Source organism: Limulus polyphemus, unplaced genomic scaffold (genome assembly GCF_000517525.1).
Source record: "Limulus polyphemus unplaced genomic scaffold, Limulus_polyphemus-2.1.2 Scaffold4690, whole genome shotgun sequence".
Classification (NCBI taxonomy): Eukaryota; Metazoa; Arthropoda; class Merostomata; order Xiphosura; family Limulidae; genus Limulus; species Limulus polyphemus.
In genome coordinates, this window is record NW_013670300.1 from 21,246 (window position 1) to 43,327 (window position 22,082).

Below are 22,082 nucleotides of genomic sequence, written 5' to 3' on the forward strand. Positions count from 1 at the left end.
TGAGGGCCTTCAGCCTCTTCGATTTTAGGTTATCGGGCATCTTTGTCCTGTACCTTTTGCCTTTCCCGTTACCGCAGGAATTTTCTCTTACCCATCCTTACCATGTTAATCAATTCCTCCCGGATTCATTGACCTCTTTGGTGACCTGGATTGGGATATTAATGTAGTCTTCCATTCCCTCACTTTACCTCTGTTCGAATCTATATCCTCGTTCTCTTTGCTTCACCTGTTTTTTAAGGCATATTTCCTTCTCCTTCTGGCCTGTGGGTGTTGATAGTCTGAATTGTTTGCCATCGCTGTTACACACACACACTTTACCACCATATCTGTCTTCTCCTTTATCTGGATCGTTCCTTCCTCCCCAAGACCTCAGTGGCTCATGAGGGTAATTCCTCCTTTTCACCTGTTTCCCTACCCTCTATTTCTCACCTCTTCCCCTGTCCCAATCTGGATAGATTTCTATGTCCTGTGTATGCTCTTCATTGTTATATTGCCCCCACGGCTTCCTTCTGTGGTTCCTGTTCCTGTCTCTTTATCCCTTGGCAGCCCTCTTCATCCAGGGATCTTTCCTCTTTTACACTCACCAATTGGGTTCGTTGTTTGATCCAGTTGGTTTATTCCTCCTTGTCCCTTTCCCAGCTTACTTGTACTGTGTTACCTCTCATCAAATCTGACACCTCACCTTTTCCCTTGCTTCTCGTCTTCATTGACCTCTGGAGGAAATCCTACAATCGGGCACTTAGATCAACCCTAACACCTTTATCCTTGGGTTTTTGCCTTCCACCTGTAGCTATACTCCAATCTTCGGTGCAACTCTGACATTGGGTAAGTCTTTATTATTCATTTATTTTCCTTCAAGGGCCCAATATTCATACTTTCATTACTTGGATCCCACTCTGTGGCAAGTGGTGCCTGACCAGGTATTCTTTATCCATGTTGAATAACATTTTCTTTCCATGTCTCCGCATGCTCACCTTTGTGATGGGATGTTTCACAAGATCGCTTGTAGGTGAATAACCTTGCGATATTTGCTTCATCAATTGGCCCATCACGGACCATACCACCTATGGTCTTCATGGGTAAAGCAGAATGGGATAGCTACCCATCTCTGCCATGCCTTGATTGGATAAATCATTATGATCAACTTATCAAAATAGGGTTTCATGACCACCCATTGCACTGTCTTGGGTGTCAATGTTCATCCGGGCTCTCCAATGCATTCTCACCCTCCTTTCTTCTAGTGGAGTGTGGGAGTCCTTACCAGCTACCAGTTCCTAGCTGCTGCGGTGGTTGACTATGGAGGCACCCTACTGGATGGGTTCCACTTAAGATGACTATAACCATTGAGTTCAAGTAGGGCAGTGGTGTTCTGCTGGTGTAGATGACGTAATATCCTCTGATTTGTGATTAAACATATGACAGAGTGAGACATCAAAATACAGTTCACCCCTTTGATTGGGAGCCCTCTTCCTACTCTCGTGTTGATGTTGGTACCCCATGGGCTGGTTTTGGTTTTTGAGTGAACCAATCAACATAAGTCCTCACACAAGTTTCAGGTTATCTATCTTTCCTCCCTCGATTCCTCCTCCTGTGTTGTGGGTCACAGTTGAGATACATGGGACTCTTCTGATTCTATCCTTGGCTCTCCCTTCTTCTCTCTTCTTAAATGGATATTATTGTTCTTTGGATGTTCCCGACTTGTTTCATGGAGTTGATTGCTTGTGATAGACTTATTTTCAATACTGGATGTCACCCAGGATGTAATACCTAGGAATTGGAGTAGTTCTTAATTTACTGGCTCTTGGGTTTGGGGTGAAGATGGTATGATCCTCATCCTACCCTTGCGTAGATGTCAGTACCTCACGAGGTTTTGGATGTAGTTGACTTGCTGAGTATGGTCTATTGCACCCTAGCCACTCTACACCAAGTGATGCATCCTCATTTACCTACATTTTTATTGTGGGATTGAGTTACTATATCTTTCTCCAGTTAGGATAACTTTCCTACCACTTTCTCTTCCACTAAGATGTGCTCCTCTTATTTTCCACCCTGATTTTTACACATTTCTCAACTGGTCGAAGAGTATACCTTGATCAGAAGTGGTACGGTTTCCCTCTCCAGATCTTCATATCTGACTCTCTCATTTATAGGGGTATCCTTTGGACACTTTTGGGGGGGTATGTTTATTCTTTCCTTACACTGGTCCCTCCTCCTAATCAATGTGGGCTTCTAGCTAATCTTGCGAGTGGATGGAAATACCGTATCAGAAGATATAATTTTCCTATACTGAAAATGTTTTTTCAATAGGTACTTCCCTCTGCTCACATTTCCCACCCTTCCTCCTCACTCTCTTTCGGTGCTTCCCTCATCTGTCAAACTTCAAAGTGATAGTTTGGTAGAGGCACATAGAGGGAGTGACATGTGTCACGTGAGTGTACTGTTGTCCAATTGGTGGATATTTGATGCATGACAAGGGCAGCAATAAACAAGAATAGCTAATCTTGAGCAGAGGGAAGTACCTATTAGAAATACATTTTCAGTATAGGAAGATTATAACTTCTGATGGTTGAGTTGTGGTTACATAACTATCCGTACTAATTGTGTCCAATAAACCATATTGTCTATACAGTGCCCTCCTCTTGCGACTGGAGAGGGGCCCGTCGTGTCTGAAGATAGAGGAGCTGTGCATAGATATTTATCAGAAGTCCTTTTCTCCCACAGCTGGTTTTGACCCATAGAGACTGATGGTTGAGGAAGTGTGCACCCACAGCACTGCCTGAATGAGCCCAAGCCTCACTACACTTATTGGCCATCTGATGTCTTGTGTGCGAGTATTTGGATGGTCTTGTACCTATTCTGCCCATCCTTGTGACACCATGCAGGGCTTTTGCCCCTTCTAGTCCTTCTCATGAGTTAAGAATATTCCCTCAATGAGATGAGATGTTGTCTCTCTCAGGTGTGCCCCTACCATACTGTGTCACACTCCTGGACTTCCTTTAGATGCTTGCTGAAGGGAGCTTATTTAGGTAAATTTACATCAGTTTCTCCACCATCTCAATGGGATTCTAATTTTCTGTGTATGGAGGTGAGTGATTCTATCAGAAGTTAACATTTTCCTCAATTAAAAATGTATTTCTGATAGATATTCACCTCCATACATGTTCCCATCCATCTTCCTCACTTTCCTATTGCTCCTTTATTTGAAGCCTCATCAAAGAATGATGTATTTTGTAAATGTAGAGGGAGGAAGAGGAAAACAGCTTTCTATGTGTGGGAGTGAGTATCTATCAGAAATACATTTTCAATTAAGGAAAATGTTAACTTTAATCTGTTGTGGTAAAAATTCAAGAAAATCACTATACAAAATATTTTACAATAACATTCTTATCCTTACTTTTTGATTTTCTATGCTGAATGAGTGCAAAATTCTTAACAAGATTGACACAGATTGTTTTAACTGTTGCACCATTTTTTAAGAATTTCTCTAACAAAGTTTCAAAACACAGTGTTTGTCTTTTAATTTAATAGAGTAGTTATATTATAATTTACTTTTTAAATTCTTACAATTTCTTAAAAAATAAAGGTACCTGGTTACTTTATAATTTTATGCAAGTGAATTGACTCTTTTATTAAAATACCACCGAATATATCAATCACAAACCAGAAACTACGAACTTTTCACCAGGACCACTCTTCACGATACTATAAGAATCCACAATGAGAAAATAGCTCTGCAGAGCTGAAGAAGGATTTAGCATGGAGCCTGAAATATTGTCACAAACAAATGCAAGGCAAAAGCAGTCCTCAAAGACACCTTTTTCAAATGTTGACCACACTGCTAAAGCTATCTTGAAAAAAAACTTTTTAGATCCAAATGAAAGATCAGAGAATTAAGGTTATTGTTAAATGCTGGTCACTGTAAATCAGTCGCCAAAGAAATATAAGAGGGAACCTCAATAGCGATGGCACTTAAAATTCTTTTAGGCAGGATTAGAGTAAATGAATCTATGAGACCTTGGCCATGGTCAAACACATCAATTGAAAGGGTTTGACCTCCTGATTCCAAAACTGTAATTAGATCTCAAATTGGTCAAGAGATGACAGAGTTATAAACTAAAAGTTTGTACTTGAAAAAAATTCGGAGCTATTCTAGGTGTAGTTATGCCATGGATAACTACAAAATTTATAAACCATTTTTCAAAGATAAACTTTTATTTAGATAGGAACCCAATATTAAATCCTTACTGATTTGCCAAGCTTAATAGTTAGGGGTTATTATAATAACCAAGATGTGCTATAATATCACTTAACCACCATAGATGAAAACAAATGACTTTTACACTTAAAACATTACCAGTTATTAGGCTTGTGTAGTAACTAATGTGCATAAGGCAATGGCACTACAAATCTTTCTTACAGTCTCATCTATGGTCTCTTGTAATGTTTTAAAACAAACCGAAATTCATCATTTAGATTTGATTAATTAAAGTAAAAGTATTTGTTATATCACCTTTAAATTCATTTTTTTAGCTTAGATTTTAATGTAAAATTATTATTATGTTCTGAGAAAAAAGATAAAAGTCTTGTTTATCAAAACAAGTTTTTTGGTTAACCTTTATACCAGATACTATTGTTGTTTAAATTTGTCATTAATCAAGGCAAGTATCTCATATCAGCCAAATTGTTTTTCATACCATGTGGTTATCAAAGAATTATTTAACTTGAAATAGCATACTTTTCCTTAATATTAAGGAGGGGATCATGACAAATCCACCAGTACATAATCAAGCATGCCCATTATAAGTTTAAGTTTCGTTCATCCAAATATGTTTTGTCTGTTTTCAAATGGTTATAAAATACTATTTTATTGAATATGTAATGTTTGTGAATGCTGAGTTTCAAATGTCTAAGAGGCTGCTGCAAATAGCTACATACAGTTATGTATCTATGTCATTTCCAGATGTAAATAACATGGTAGCTATCATATTACTGAAGTTTTTGAAACTGAAAAAGAGTAATTACTTATTATGAAGCTAATCTTTCAAGGATCAATTTGCAGTTTGTTTCATCAAAAAAAGTCAAATAAATTATGATGATATGACTAAAAAACATGAACCTTATTAAGCTCTCTTCAAGCTTCACTGGCCACATATAATCGTCCTCATTTTAAATGTGCTTTATTAGGATCCACTTAGCAACTAACAATGCCATAACATATTTTCTAATTGACACAATTGAGTCACAATTCAAGTTGATATGAAATGCTCTTTCTGTGCTTTATACAAATTCGTTATTGACTTTGAGATTTTATAAACAGACAGGGGAAACAGCCTCTTCTGCTTTAAAGTGATAGCGTATTGGTTTTGTTGCAGGACTATGATATTTATTAAGTAAAAGATGGGCAAGAAGTATTAAAAGTTTCATTTAATATGTCTTTGTTGTTATGGCTTAATGATTACATGTTGCTTCCATGTGAATAAGAAAAATAATGTATTAAAGGTAGAGAAGTGGGAAAACATTATTAGCATAAATACAAAACAACACAGTAACTAACCCTTTTGTTTGCAAGACCTATCAGATTTGAACCTAAGATAATTGGAATTTTAAATTTTAGAATTAAAAGAATTGATATGGTAGATCAATGTCCTTAATTATTTTAGAACTGATGGATTTTGCTCTGAATATCTGATTTGCTATAATAATAATAATAAACTAATTGTCCATCAGAGTAAGCTTAAATAACATTTGTGATAAAAAATTGTGTAAACTGCAGATTTTGTTTTCACATTCCTCTCAATTTATCCAGCTTTCAGCATTTATACTGCAGTTATCCATCATGATATCTGGATATTTAAGATCTCTTTGTGAAAAACAACATGTGCAAGTGAACTTGTGTGTGCGAATTGCATGGGTGCTTAAAGTGGTGCATTATGGCAGGGAAATGAAGGAAATATTTACTTTTAAAAGCTATGCATATCTGCATTATATTAGCAGAGTTATCAGTTTTATCAAAACTGTATCCAGTGATCTCCAATTTACCATAACCTTGAAACATTTTCAATTTGATTTTATTGCCTCTGTGTCTTGAATGATCACAATATATTAAAGATCTATTACTAAACTGCTCCACACAATTTTGTAGATAACACATTTCTGCTTTCATCAAGAATATATAAAAGTATAATGCAATTTGTAAGTTAATATATCCTTTCATGCTTATGACAAGTAGCACATGAATTTGATTTGCATGTTTATTTGTGCATTTTGTGTACTACAGCACTTGTGAAACAAAAAGGACTGATAATATTGCTACCATCATTGTTACTATCATGTGTAGTATTATAAAGGTCTTGTAAGCTAAACATTTATGATTGTGTAAGGTTTTCTTTTCTTGTTATTTCCTCTGTTTTATAACTATGATTGACTTATAATTTCTTTTCAGGCTCATTGTTTTACTGTATTAAAAGTAAAAAACACAAAATTTGATGGTTTTTACCTTTCATTGTGCCAAAAAAAATGTTGGTTTTTGTGTTTTTTTACTCTTAATATATGATATATAATTCTTGATATTTATAATGTTAATTATATCTCACAAACAGCATTACCAACGTTACTGAGCTATGAAGATGAGGTTGTAAAACTGACTGCCCTTCAGGAAGAAAATGAAATTTTACGTCAACAAGTAAGTTTTAAAATCCATGCTTATCAAGAAAGATGTTATTAGCCATAGATTCTCTAGGCTTGTCTAAGCTTAAGTAATCAGGTTGTGATGTTTATTACTTCTACAACATTAGCTTTTTTGTTCTTAGATACCATTTCTTTTGGGATATAATGCATTACTGGTGTAACATAGAAAGCTTTCATTTGAACTGAACTACAATCTAGTTCAGAGTGATATGTTGCTTAGCTTGAGATATTGAGTTGAATGGCGTTATATATCGTTGAAGACTTTGACAAAGTTTGAGTTTAATAAATTCATGCTATGAAGAGAAATTTTAGATTGACGCTTTCCTTTTTGTAGCATAGAAGATTGAGAGATGACCTGAGGGCTTGGATAGTTTGTCTCTGGATGGTTGATTTAAGCAATAGAATTGAAAATATAAATATGAACATCAGTATAATATGTTTAAACTTTGGAGGTCCAAATGCAGACTTTTTTTTTGGGCAATTTATTTTTTTTGCTATAATTAAAAACTTGAGAATGGTTATCTTGAAGATGAGGTGTGGGCTGTTTTAAATTTTTTAAAAATATTGTTGACAAGTAAAAGTATAGGAAGGGCTACACCTTGTTTATGCTTGGTATGGGTGGTTATATAGGTAAGCTTTTTATTTTTTTTTCTCATATTTCTTAAGTTTTTTGGAATAACTTTGTGTGTGTTGTTTTTTAGCTGTCATCTGGACAACTTGGAGAAGATAAACCTGATCCAGTGAAGACTGGCACAGAGGAGAGCACAATTCATGACATTCCACCACCCCAAGAGCCAATGGATGATTTTTATGCTATTGCTCAGTGAGTGACTTTGTGTTTTTTTGAACAAGTTTGAGTATTCTTTTTGTAAGATTGTTATGAATCATGAAAGCAGAAGTTTTTATTTTTTCACACAAAAAATATATTTTAATTTAAAAGCTCAATAAAAATCATTTTGTTATTGTTCGGTATATAAAAAATGATGGAACTTACAAAATTGGATTTTGTGACTTAACCTTTTCACAATGGGTAGGTAAGAGTGTACATGTCATGATATTTTACAGAGTTTTATTCCAAATTTAATTTAACTACTTCATAATCATTGTATACAAAGAAACATGGCATAAAACATAGTTAATAAATCAAATTTTAATATTATATAAGTTTTAAGTATTTTATAAGGAAATGTTTAAAAAATCCTCAATCTTCCCTAGTATGAGAATTGTGACATTTGCTCTCAAGGTCTTCTGTCTTCTCTAATTTATTTACCACCCTCTCCAAAAAGTAATGAATTTAACATAAATTGCTCATTATAATATAGATATTACTCAGACAAAATAATTTTTATAGCCTTCAATCTTGTTTGTTTACAAAGAAATAAACTAGAAAATCAGACCCAGTTGTCATATCATCTCTTTCACAAATTGCCAAGTTTTTTCTGATGTTTTATACTATATTACTTATAACCAATAGAAAGCCAAAGCTTTAATCTATGAAGTGACATATCATATTATGTTGTTTTTTGAATGGAGAATTGTCTATTTTGCCTATAGTTTGAAATTTTTTCTCACAGTTTTCACCTTGCAAAGTTTAACTGAATTTTTAAAGGCTCTTATCACATTGTTAGAAAGCCAGAAAAATTGTGATAGTTATAGGACATTGTTTGGTTTACGTGTGTTGTTATTCCGTGTTCTTAGGTGCATTGTTTAATTAAATAAAATTTATTTAGTGTAGTAGTTCCATTGGTATAAAAAAAGTAGGCTTAAGTTTCATCGACAGTCGATAGCCAAAAAATGAGGATACATGTAAGTATTATATTTTTTGTTTTTCATGCATATTCTTTATTTATTATTATAAAAGTAATTAAAATGTAAAAAATTAGAAACTTATTAGGTTAAATTAGGTAAGGTATGGAAAAAAAGAATTAATCAAAATTCTTTATGATATGCTTACAAACAACTTGTGCATTACTTATGGTAACTTAATATGGCAAGATTATTAGTTAGACAACGTTCAAAGTGCAATAATACAATAAAATTATGTATGAACAAATGTATACTGTTATGAGCTTTAAGCTATTTAGGATAAACAATTGTAATTTCATGTTACAATTTTCAGTAATTCTAGAAAAAAAAAATGGTGAATTACAAGTATTTCTTAATTTTTTTTATGATGGTTACAGGGTTGGTCAATTTGGCTGACCCCATATAGACTTAGGATAGAGAAAATAACAGAGTAAATATAAAGTTTTTCTAAGAAAAATGTTTGACATTTATTTAAAAGCAACTGAAATTTGAAAATTTTCAGATGAAAAAAGTATTTTTAATCTTAACATGAAAATCACTTTGTACTCTAACTCTATATATTTACTGACAAATTTTTAATAAAGATACTTAATTAAGAATTCTCATTTTTGTCTACAAAAGATTGTAATGTTTACTGAAAGTTTGAGAGTACTTAATGTATCTTCATGGAATTTGTCAGAGTTATAGTATGTATTCCTTCATGGCTATATGGTGGTAACAAGGCTGTTGCGAAAGGATTAAATGGAAGTATAGTTAAACCTTGTGTGTTCCATGTTTTGATCATTATGGATTATTATGGTTGTTTGTATGTGTAAATGGAGTAGAAGTACATTTTATAAAAAGATGAAAAATACTTTCAGTATATTAAATATTCACTTAATATTTTCTTATTTATTGCAGAGAAGTTCCTGTATCAGAAAGTACTAGCAAATCAATTAAATCTCTGATTAGAAACATTAGTAGTGGTCTTCCAACCTCTCCTATTTTAGGACGTAGACAACAACAGTCACAAACGGGACCAAAACGATCATCAGGGGAAGAGTTGGTGGCTGCAGGTTTGTAAATTTTATTGTTTTCAACATTTTAGATGAATGACTTCATTATAAATCATTTTTTTGAAATAAATTTTTCTTGCATATTTTGGTTTGTAAAAATGAATATGTAGTTCAGGCTAAAAGCATCATATTTTCTGATCACATTTCAGGCAAGCCAGTTTCTGCTGTGAAACCAAAACCCCGAGCCCCGAGTGCTCCTCCACATTCTTCTGCTTCTGGTGGTCCAGCAGCTGTGGCCAGGGTGAGGCCACAGTCAGACCATGAACAGAGACGGAGAATTCCATCCCAAAGCAAAGAGAAAGTATGGGAAGTAAACATACAATAAATATGTGGTTTCAGAGTGTAGCTCTAGTCAGTTTTGAAACATTTTCACTTTTGAAAGGAAAATTTTAAAATTAAACAGAACAGTTTTATGCCTAATGTTGGATTTTCAATGGTTTTTAATATACTAGCATCATCAGTTGTTGAGAGGACAGTCATGTTAAAAAAAGAGGTTTAAAAGTTTATACCAATTGCTGTTTTTAATGGAAGTTATGACTTCCATAAATTGAATGATAAGGACAGGCTTAATGTTATGGTTTAAATATCAAAAGCTGGCAGAGCATTAGAAAACAATAGGCTTAAAAAGTTGTGATAAAAATCACATTAATTGCAGTTTTTTTTTTCACATTTCTCTTAATTTGTCAGTTTTGAATTCATAACCTCTGCAGCTAGTGTGATTTTTATCACAAATTTTAGTCCAAATGAGAAGGACGTTTGATGAATAATTTGCTAGGAGTTCATTAACTCTTGTATAATAATAATAAAGTTATGAGGTCTAAGTAATTCTTCTCACAATGTTTGTCTCAAGTCATTGTTCAATAATTTGAATTATTGAGTAGTTTATCATGGTTATAAGCTGGAGTAATGGAAGATTCAGGAATAATATTAATCCAAATAAAACTTTTTTCTGTTTTTTATTACTAATGATTATACATTTGTTAAAAGTAGTTACAAGAGGATTATGGTTCCAAGGAAGCATTTGCCTTGTTCTTCCAGGAAATTAAAGTGACCTGAATGTGAATTTCAGGGAATTTTCTTTTTTTTCTTTCTTTCTTTTTCACACACAAAAAAATGTCAGCATAGACATATCATAGCTAATTATATGGCTCTGTATAACTGAAGGTTATGAGAATTTTGTGTTAGTAATTTTTCAGTAAATAAAACATTTTTTCCTAATGATTTTAAGGAAGAAAGATTAGTGGTACAGACTCCATGTGGTGGTCAAATTACAGAAGGCTCTTCAGCGAAGGGGTCCAATATTGCTACTTTCCACATAGGTACAGCTATAGGTCTTAGTTTAATTAGAGTAATGTTTATGGATCAAGTATACTTTAAACTTGTAAGTTTGTTTTCCTATAGTCAAGTTCAACAGCTTTAGTATATATATAAATAAATAAATAAATAAATATATATATATATTTTTCCCCTAGAAAGTACTCCTTAACATTATCTTTTAACAGATAGATTGTTATTGAACATTGTGAGGGAATAAATGTGTATTACTGTCATAATTTCAGACATTTTAATAAGACAGATTTCCATTTAGAACATATCGTGCATGTCAATTGCTCACTTTGATATATATGTATGTGTGTGTGTGTGTGTGTGTGTGTGTGTTTTTACATTTGTAAGCTTACCTACTAAAACAGATTTCCTAGATATATAGTGTCCATAAATGAACTTTTTTCCGTAGATTTAATTTTGCCTAGGATGTTTTTAGTGAAATCCTGATGAAAAGAGGAGAAAATAATTTGATTTAGAGAGAAAAGATCTCATAGTTCCAATTTCATTGAATTATTAATATTAATGACCTTTCAATCATATCATGCATAAGTATGCATAATTTGTGTCCATTAAATCTTTGCTACCACAAAAGATGATAGTTGATTTCCATGTGACCCAGTGAAACTGCTTTGGTCAATCATAAGAGGTGAGTTACAAGTGCTCAGGAACACCTGCACTTGTTATTGCATAGGTGGATTTTTCGAAAATAACACCATTGTAACATGGGAAAGGGCAGGTGATCTAAATGGTTGTATTGCAGTGTATATGTAATTATGAATTTGAGCCACTCACCATTTTAGATAATAGAAAGGAAAGACACTAATATGGTCCATTAAATAGATATTATATTGAAACACAAATAGAATTGAAGGCATTTAATGTTAAGCCTGATTGGTTGCTGTTGGGGTGGAAGAGAGAGAATCAAAAACCACAACTTGTTAATGGGTAACAAATTTAAAGTACATTTTTGTCTTTTCCATATACAGTTTAAATATATACATGTGAAGGTCATGCCTTGTGTATAGTTTTTGGAACATAAAGAAATTCTAATTGCCCTTCTGCTCGAAAAATGGATGTCATATATTATATTATTTATGGAGAATGGTCCCACCTATGATAGAAGACAAGTGAAAGGTTTTTTTTATAAGTATTAAAGAGTTCTTAATGAAATCCTCATTAGACCCCAAAATATGCTTAGATTGCATTACAGAGAACCTAGAAACCCACCCTTTTGTGTTTCATACCATGATGCAAAGGTTGAGAGATTTTATGGGTCTAAGCTTGTCTACACACACCATATGGCTCAGTTGTAAGATATATTTCTGAATAAGATCATAATCCATGACATGCATTATGATTTGGGACAAACATGGGGGGGGGGGGTCAATTATTATGAATGTTGTGTATATACTAAAGAAAAATGTGGGGGACAATTGCTACCCCCCTAAATATTGTACTACTTTCTTTCATGATTTCTACATTTCAGATGTTTCAAGTTACTTTCCTAAATCTCAGACATAACCTTTTGGGAAGCACTGTTAATGCAACCACAAATGGAATGAATGGGATTGAGGAGAGTAATGTCATAAAAAAACAACAGCAAAACCTTAACATAAAAATATCACCACTTGCAGGGTTCAGAACTCTGCTTAAAACCATGGGAAGTTAATTTAACATTGAAAACTTTTTTTTTTATGGAGGTGACAAATTCTTGAAGTCAATGTAAGAAGAATAATGAAAAAAAGGACATAGTATTAATTGATTTTCTTCTTCTTTCAGCTGGAACACTATGTAATATTTAACAATTCTTTATTATAAAATCAATATCTAAATGAAATATCAGGAATGTTAAATATAGAAAACAAGATTTATGAAACCAATAACCCATTATTACCCTTGTAAACATTTAACTGAAGCATTGAATGAGAGATTTGCTAAAACTGTAACAAGTATATGCATTAGTAAATATAATGATTATAGAAATAAAACGTTTAATATGTTTGAATTTTCATTATAAAGATTATAAATAATTATAGTATTAAAGTATTGTAATATTGAACTTCGTTAAACTTTGCAGGTTCAGAACACAAAGAAACTTTGATATTATTGAGTCAGGTGAGAAGCTCTGTTTTTATAATAATTTTATGTATATTTTTAGGAAGATTGCTTTCTCACTGTTTTCAATAAATTAAAAAACATGCTAAATTGTTTGTTTTTTTTTACTCTAGAAGCATTTTAACTCTGGATTATACTGTATGATCTGGCCAAAAGTTTTGTTGATACTGTTAAGAAAACTGGAGCTTTATTTTAGATAGATTATTCACACTAGTTAGTTATATATAAAAAATTATGAATATTATTTTTCTTGCTTGTTCTTAACCATTTTAAAAGTGTTCCAAACACTTGTCATTTTCTTATTTTATGTTGCTCCTTACTTTATAGGAAGAGTTTTCAGAACATCACTCATGTGTAACTCATTGTAAATTCAACAGCTCTGGATCTATGGTTGCAAGTTCAGATATGGATGGAGTTATAAAGTGAGAGTTTAATACACTGTTTTATTTGTTACATAAAAAAAAATGGTGAAGACCACAAAAATAGTGTTTGTAATGTGTTCTTTTTTTTTGCCTCTGCATTCTGTACTACACTCAAGGGATTCAGCAATATTGTTAAGAATCAAGATCTTAGTATTCTGCTTAGAGAAGTACTGTCTAAAGTAAATTGAAACAAAACTAGAACACCCCTTTTAAAATTCTTTCTCTCATCAAAAATTAGTGAAATATCATGAGCAAATCAAATGGATTGATAATGCAGTTTGACAGTATTGAAAGTTTAAAAAATTGGTTGCATATTTGACCATTGTAATCCTTTCTTTACTGAGGGTTTATGTTTTGGAAGCTTCAGTTAACCCTCTCACTATGGGCTTGGCCGAATCTGCTGAGTTTGTGACCCCAACTTGACCTATATAGTTTTCATACTATAACTTCTAATATGTTTTGTGTATATTCATGAAATTTCACAAGCTTTCAGTAATAATCAAGAATCATTTGTAGACAAAAAAAATCTGAATAATTATTTTTCCATGAATATATGGAGTCAAAGTGTGGACTGCTCCGATTGGAAAGTGATTTTCATGTTAAGATTAAAAATACTTTTTTTCAATTGAAAAATATCAAATTTCATTGTGTAATCTCTAAAACCTCCTAAATGAATTTTTAACTTTTTTTTCAGTAAAACATTCTATTTTACCCGTTATTTTCTCTACCCTAATTCTATATGAGGTTGGTCAGTTTGACTGACTTTGTAACCACCAAACAAAATTTGAAATAAATCTAAATTATCCTTTCTTTCTTTCTAGAATGACTTCAAATTGTAACATGAAACTACATCTGTTTATCCTAAATAGCTTGAAATTCATAACATTATACACCTGCTTATACTTAAACTTTATTGTTTTATTGCCTTTTGAACCATGTCTAACCAATATTTCTGCCACACAAGTTGTATATCACTTGGTGAACTCATGGTACCCCATCAAATTACATAACACACAGGCTATTCGCGAGTTGCTCGTGAACATACCTTGCAAAACTATTATATTATTTTCATTCTTTATTTTACCCAATCTAACCTTTCCATGAAAACAAGAAATAAAATACTTACCTGTTTTTTTTGCTGTCAACTATTGTTAAAACTTAACTCTACTTTTTTATGCAAATGGTATACTGCACTAAATTATTTTTTATTTAATTAACTAAATGCACCAAAGAACCCAGAATAGTAACATGAAAAAAGCAGACAATGACCCATAACTATCACAATTTTTCTGGCTTTCAAATTATGTTACAAAAGCTGTGAAAAATTCAGCTAAGCTCATCAATGTTTTTCTATGGGAATAACATTTTACTGGAATAAAAATAGACAATTCTCTGTACAAAAAAAAACAGTGTAATATAATACGGTATTTGATACATTAAAATCTTGGCTTTCTGTTTGTTATAAATAATATAGTATTAAACGTCAGAGAGAGAACTATTGGCAATTTTTGAAAGAGAAGATTTAACAGGTGGCAAGAGGGGTCTGATTTTCTAGCTTATGGCTCTGTAACTAAATAATGTTAAAGACTATAAAAATTGTGCTTTTCCTGAACAATGACAATTTATAATGAGTAATTTACATAAATTTCGTACTTCTTGGAGGAGTGGTAAATAAATTACAGAAGAGGGGGATACCTTGAGAGCAAATGTCACAATTTTCATACAAGGGAAAATTGAGGATTTGTTTTTAATATTGCCCTATAAAACTTAAAACTTGTATAGGGTTAAAACTTGGATTATTAGCTGCTTTTTGATGCCAAGTTTATTCGTATACCATGAAAATAAAATAGTTGAATTAAATTTTGAATGTAACTCACTAAGACTTCGTGACATGTGCAGAAAAAGATGCCCGTATTGAAAGTGTTAACTGGAGACAGCCAACTAAAAAAACTACTAACAATACAACTAGTTGTATTAGGTTTATATGATTTAGCTTTATTCCATCATTTAAGGTTTGACCCCCTTGGCTAATTAAATTATCTGGTAAGAAGTTATATGTACTAAGGCCCATAGGTTAGGTTTTTTGTACTGACAGTAGTTGAAAATAATTTAGAAAAGACTCATTGTTCCTCCGTACATTGTTTTCAATGTGTTTGTAAGGAGTATGCTCATTACCTGTTGATGATTTATACTTGTTTATTTCAGGGTCTGGACAGCTAGTCCTTCACCTAAAACATTTGCTACTGTTATTTCAAAATCAAGTGTGCTAGCATTAGAATGGGCAACTAAAAGAGAGAGGCTAGTAAGTAGTTGACATAAATGCTTCATGGAAAGTTGCTTAAAATGGATCAAAATTTGGTATAATCATTGTAACTTTTTAATATAGTATCAATACATACTTAGCTTATTATGTACATAGTGTTTTACTAAAATTTTTATGCTGTATCATATTAATTGTTGTTATTGTTAAACAGACACTCATTTCATTGGTTAACTTTTTGTTAGTCTTGTTTAAATATCTAATTTTCTGCTTTTTAATTCTGCTTATATTTGATCTGAGTTTTGTATATATATATATAACATTGTTTTTTTGTCCTTTGCATGTTGTAAGTCATGATTATGAGATTAAATTGTTTAATAGTTACTGCATGGAAATAAATCGGGATCTTTGAAGATTTACGATACCAAGGAAAGAAGAACAGTTTGTGATATTAGTGCAGATAGTGCTGGCTGCTTAAAAGAGCAGAGGTAATCACAGAGATTTTGATTTAAAATTTTAATTCATTAATATACTATACAAATTTTAGATAATAAGTTTGAGGTTCTTTTATGCTGTTCATATAAAGACTGTGGTTTAGAAATGAAACAATTATTTATGTAACTAGTTAGAAATAAAATAATTTTATATTTTTCATATTGTTTATTATAAGAAATTTAGTGTTGTGGACTTAAGTGTTTTTATTTTTACAATATTAAAAAAGTTCCTGTTTTGCATCATATTTTTTGTTATTTTAATGCCAATAAAAACTATTCTGCAGTGGTATAAATTAAAGAGAGAGATTAGTTTTCAATATATATATTTTTTAAATTTAGTAATTTTTAGTGCTGCACAGTTTGTCACCTATCAAGATTGATACTTATTAAATGAATGTACACGGGATTGGCCCATTGGCTCTACCCTGTAGTGAAGAAGGAATGTTGACTGTAATTCCAAATTAACTAAATGTATATATACAAAATGTGGCAAGTTTTTTGTAAAATGTATAAGTCTGTTGTACTTACACAGCAGGTGTGTTACAAAAGTATTTGAACTTGATATATCTGTGAATTGCCAAAATCAAGATTGGCAAGGTATAGTGCAAGGTGATGTTCATATGAAGAATAAAAATACTTTTGTCTATCATACAGTTTGTATTTGCATAACCTCTATAACCTTGGAAATGAGTATCTCTAGTTTTTTTTTATATTAGTATCCCTTTATGGTCTATCTTGTATTTATGCTTCTCTTCCATGAACTGTTGCTAAACCAATAATATAGGGTAAAAATGAAGAGTTGATGATTCTAACACCAAATACCATGTTGAATGATGCTCTGCACTTTGACCCCCACATAGTGTGCCATGAAATGCATTACAGTTGAGTGGAGAAATGTATTTAGTTTCAATTTTAAATAGAAGCAATATATATTAGGAAATAAAGTAAAATATTAGAGTGTTATATTTATCAGATGTTTTGGTAGGGAAACAATAATACTAACATTATTCAAGTTTAAGTGTATGGAAAATTATTCTTATTTTCATTTGAGTACTATTGTATTTATGTGAAAGTGTAGTCAATAAGTGTAAAGGAAATATCAGTGGATTAGGTCACTAAGTATTTTAGATATAGACCTATATGTATATGATAGGAGCTTTTATTGCTTGAGTTTAGGACCTTGTGATTTACTGTCAGATAATTATCTTTATCTCTTTCTAAAATGATTAGAGAGTAGATTAAGTGGTTGACTGACTATTATACATTTTCTACTGAGTATTGTATTTAATAGTACATTTTTATGTTTTGAAATTCTCTCAGTTTGGTAGTAGATATTATCGTTATTTAGTAGCCAACTTGTATTAAAAATTAGCTGTTAATCTCCTGCAGTTGTTTAACACTTTTTCACTGTATGTACATGTCCCACTTTAGAACACTGCCATGGACACATAAATGGGATACACTATATATCCATTGTAAAAGTGTGATATAAAGTACATGTAAGTTTGTAATTTTGTACCACCATGATGAAAGGGTATTCTCTCATACCTCCTAAAATTTATTAGTTCAGTTTCAAGTTGCAGATAAGTGAAGTAATATTAAAACACGTGTCTTTTTGTTTTCTACTGTGATAAACCTGGTACCAGGAGAGTTGTTATCTATAAATGTAGCAGTGAAAGAGTTAAAGATATTGTTTGTAGTATCTGTAATATAAATGCAATACGTTCAGTTGGCTAGGAGCTTGTTAGATGGAAAGTTTCCACCTTGTATTATTCTTTCAGTAAGATGTAAAAGTTTTATAATTCTTTTGTTTTTAAATTATGGATGTTATTAGTAAATCATTTTCAGGTGTTTTGGTGTTGGTACCCTTGGTGTAACAAATATCTAGTAATTGTTTATCATTTATGCTATGGGTTTCTACAGAAACTGTGTACTTGTGAATGATTAAAATTACACAATGGGTTAAATAAAGGTAAAACCACTAGACATAACATCTCACACAATATGTAGACTTGTGTAGAGGTGGAAACAAAGTGGTGAACTTTTTAACGTTTTATTGCTAGAAGAAAAGATTTGTAAACAACATCTGCTAAAATTACAGTCCTGATTTTGTTTTTTAAAGTTTGTGAAAAGCTTGCTTTTTCCTTTAATATATACTTCATTTGAATTAGGATATTATAGTATGATACGAAAAGAAATGTGTTTTCTAGAGCAAGACGCGGTTGAGAAATGTTAGGCATAGTTAGATCATGTTTTACTCAACCATATTAAGGTTTGTTTCACCTGGTACATAAGGGTTAAAGTTTATCTTTAGATTTAAATTTGAACTTCATATTGCTGGATTCATCATCCCTGAGTTATTAGGATGGCAGTGTTTGTATTTTGAGGAATACCACAGGTACTAGCTCAATTAATGTAGTAATGTTATTGAAAAGTTGTGTATTTTGATCTGTGAAGTAATAAGTAGTTTGTTGTCATTGATGAAACTTCAGTATCTTTTACAAATTTATTTCTTTATAGGATTATGAGCATCACATGTAGTCCTACTGAAGCAAGTTTTGTTTGTTCCACTTGTCCTCCTCCTCCTCGTTATACCTCCAGGTCTGAAGTATTGTCAAGTCCCTTACAAGGAAAGCTGTTGTTGTGGGACATGAGAACAATGCAGTTAGAGGTTAGTAAACAATGGCTGAATATTTGTTTCTTTATTAACTACAGATCAAAAGTAACTATGTTAATGAAACCAGTTCTGTTTAACAAATTGATTAGAAGGACTTAACATCATAAATCAGTACACAAGAAAACTAAAACCTGCATTTATTAGGGTTCTTTGAATCATCAGTTGGTTTCTCTTGCTGTTAACAATATTTTCAGCTATATTCCGAATAATGTTTTATGAGATTAAACAAGCTGAGGAGCTTTAAATAGTCCTAAACCCTCATAAACTCAACAATGTAAAATAACCTCCATAAGTGTAAACTTTTTTATTAAATACGTTTATACATACATATTAAGAATTATTATAAACACGATAACCAATACTATATAAGAAACTAACTAGAAAATAAAATGGAGAGGGTTATTTCTTATAAAATACTTAAAAACACCAGATGTTAGCTTGCTTCTAAGATATTCAGCTTACCAATATATATAAAACTTGAATGTACTTGCATTCATGGCTCAGTGGTTAGCATGTTGTACTGTAGATCTGTGGGCCTGTTGTTCACATAACTTTATTTAAAAAAAAACAACAAAAAATGTGCTCTTCACTTTGGGGCTGTTGGTGCATTATAAGAGTGATGTTAAGATACTACCATTCAATCAGACAAGAGTAGCCCAAGAATTGTTGTGGGTGCTGTTAACTAGCTCCTTTTCCTTCAGTCTATCAGCTTAAAATTATGATTGGCTTGTGAAGATAGTCCTTTGCACAAATATCAGAAAACAAACTTTTATTCATCTATATGTTAGCAGCAATGCTAATTTATATATGTAATAGCTAAATGTCTGTCTGTCACACTCTGCATTTCCTGAACAGTTAATTGTTGAAAAACTACATATCAAAATTCTTCTTTTCAAGAGTACTTTTAAAGAAAATTATTCATTTTTTTCAAATTCCTAAAATTTCATATCAACATCAACCTGTCAGCCTTTGTATGTGCTGAACAGTCAATCTGAGAAAAAAAACTTATAAACAAAAATGTTTTTTTTTGTGAAGGAATTTCATAAAAAAAAAAAGGTACTTCCTCCGGTGACTGACTGAAAAAAATATTTTGAAGGTAGAAGCATGAAGAGAGTAACATGTTGGAGTATATATGTATATGTTGTTTGGTTTATATAATTATTTTTTTGTATTGGTATTATATACATACAGGATTTTATTGTACCATATTGAATATCTCCCCTTTGACACTTCTTATAGAAATTACACTATTGTAGTGGTTTTTTTTTGCATTTAGTTAAATGACAAGGAATGGTGATATCCAGTGGAAAACATTCCTGTGGCTACTTGGCAAACCTAAGTGCTCTATTGTGTGGCTGCACCTACTGCATCAAAACCCAAATATTTTTGCCAACAATGCATTACAGTCAGTCTCCTTTGCTTAAAAACAAATGCATTGCACTTAGGACTGTCACTTGGTTGCAGTGCCTGTACATCTTTGACACAGAGCAGGGATGTTTTTGGATGCTAAGTTCTTGTGAAACATGTCGAAGCAATTTTCATGGGCTATGCTGACACGATTCGCATACTTGTCTGATACGTTCATCACTGATAGAGGACCTTCCAGCTCTTGGTCACTGTAACACACGACCTGTCTCCAAGAGCTTTTTTGTCCTCCCATGGATAGTTGGTTTCAATGGTGATTCTTTACTGTCCTGGTGTATGTAGTTATGCTGCACCACAGCCAAACGACGCATTGAGCCTTTTCTTGCATGGTTGCCATTTTATTGAGTAACCCAACTCACTAGAGTGAAAAAGAACATGACTGTTTGAGTTCTGCTACATGATGTTGAAAGCTGCATGATTGTATATCTTTAGTTATTTAATTATTAAATTTTAAAATAGGAAAGATAATTTTAGGCCATCCTGTATACGCTAATCCATAAGCATTTTGCTTTATAAATCAGGTGACGTGTGTTAAGCATGTGTTTTTTCCTCAACATTTCTTCATTTTAAATAAAAGTTGAATTTCCTGATAGAAAATGCCATCATTTCACAAAATTTTCACAAATCTGTGTCAGAATATAGAAAGTGCAAAGTCCAGGGGTAGCAATTACTCCTTACCAAATCATGTCCCTGTTGATAGATTAGAGTATGAGTGATAAAGTGCTTACTTGAAGTACTGTGAATACATTCTCATTGATATATTTTTATATTTTATCAGTATGAGTTGGTATTTGAAATAACTTCCCTCAGAATATTACATAAACGTTTCATATGGTTCACGAGCTATTGTTGGTATTAATGTCTGCCATTGTATTTTTTAGCTTTTATCTTTTTAATATTTAGTTTGTTTATGTGTGTTCATGATATGTTGGTTTTAGTGGTTACAAATCATGGTGTTATTAGTTGTACATATGTTTTATTGAAGCTTGTTGTCACATTAGTTCTTTGCATATATTTCATTGAAAGTCATTGTTAAAACTCTTGATTTCTGTATATGTGTGTGTAACTATAACCTACTGTTGGATGACTCATTAATGTTGGAAACCTGTTGCACCCCCATTTAAAACACTGCAAGAGTAGATTGACAATTTGTGTTATTTTAAGTATATGTATATGTCTTGCTTACAGCGTCACCTTCAAGTTGCAAGCACTCAGTCAGTAATAAACTGTTGTAGTTTTAACCATAATGGCCAACTACTCCTTGCTGGTACATCAGAAGGAAAAGTGTGTTTGTTTGGTAAGTAAAATGTTCATTGATCAGATTATGTTTGGAAAATCTCCTTCTACAGAATAGAAAAATTTAATTACATTCAGGAAAATAAAAGTTTTTCTTAATAGTATTATAAGAATCACATGTAATTCTCCTGAAGCAAATTTTGTTCATTCCACTTCCTCATTATACCTTCAAAAGTGTAATAAGCATGTTACACATGCACATTAATCAACCAGTTACACTTCTTTGTCTGTCATTTACTTTTGTTCTTTTTTCTCTTTCTACTAGTGAGGAAGGTTTGAAAACTAAAAACAAGGCTCTGTGTTTTTTGTCATTTAAATAATCCTTTTACTTTTAAGTACATGTTTAACCATACATAGAATAAAGTGTGTGTATGAAATTTCTTTCTGTAACTATAATACAAACTTGTTCAAATTTTTTCTGCTAAATTGAAAAGCAGTAGAGAAGGTCTGTATTTCATTCTTCAATGCTATTCATTCAATTTTCCATTTTACTAAATTCCAACTGTCTTAATTTCGAAT

The 22,082-nt window shown here is 32.0% G+C and overlaps 1 protein-coding gene across 2 annotated transcripts in view; it reads left to right on the forward strand.

Moving 5' to 3' along the window:
- The window catches only part of LOC106471545 (WD repeat-containing protein 91-like), a 45,692-nt gene that overhangs the window by 11,619 nt on the left and 11,991 nt on the right, over positions 1 to 22,082 (forward strand). For both annotated transcript variants that reach the window (XM_022400159.1, XM_022400160.1), the window contains exons 4-14: positions 6,600 to 6,682; positions 7,389 to 7,510; positions 9,394 to 9,548; positions 9,698 to 9,849; positions 10,777 to 10,867; positions 12,952 to 12,989; positions 13,317 to 13,411; positions 15,617 to 15,713; positions 16,053 to 16,159; positions 18,686 to 18,836; positions 21,456 to 21,564. In XM_022400159.1, coding sequence (XP_022255867.1) covers positions 6,600 to 6,682; positions 7,389 to 7,510; positions 9,394 to 9,548; positions 9,698 to 9,849; positions 10,777 to 10,867; positions 12,952 to 12,989; positions 13,317 to 13,411; positions 15,617 to 15,713; positions 16,053 to 16,159; positions 18,686 to 18,836; positions 21,456 to 21,564 — 1,200 coding nt within the window. The remainder of the gene's footprint in view (positions 1 to 6,599; positions 6,683 to 7,388; positions 7,511 to 9,393; positions 9,549 to 9,697; positions 9,850 to 10,776; positions 10,868 to 12,951; positions 12,990 to 13,316; positions 13,412 to 15,616; positions 15,714 to 16,052; positions 16,160 to 18,685; positions 18,837 to 21,455; positions 21,565 to 22,082) is intronic.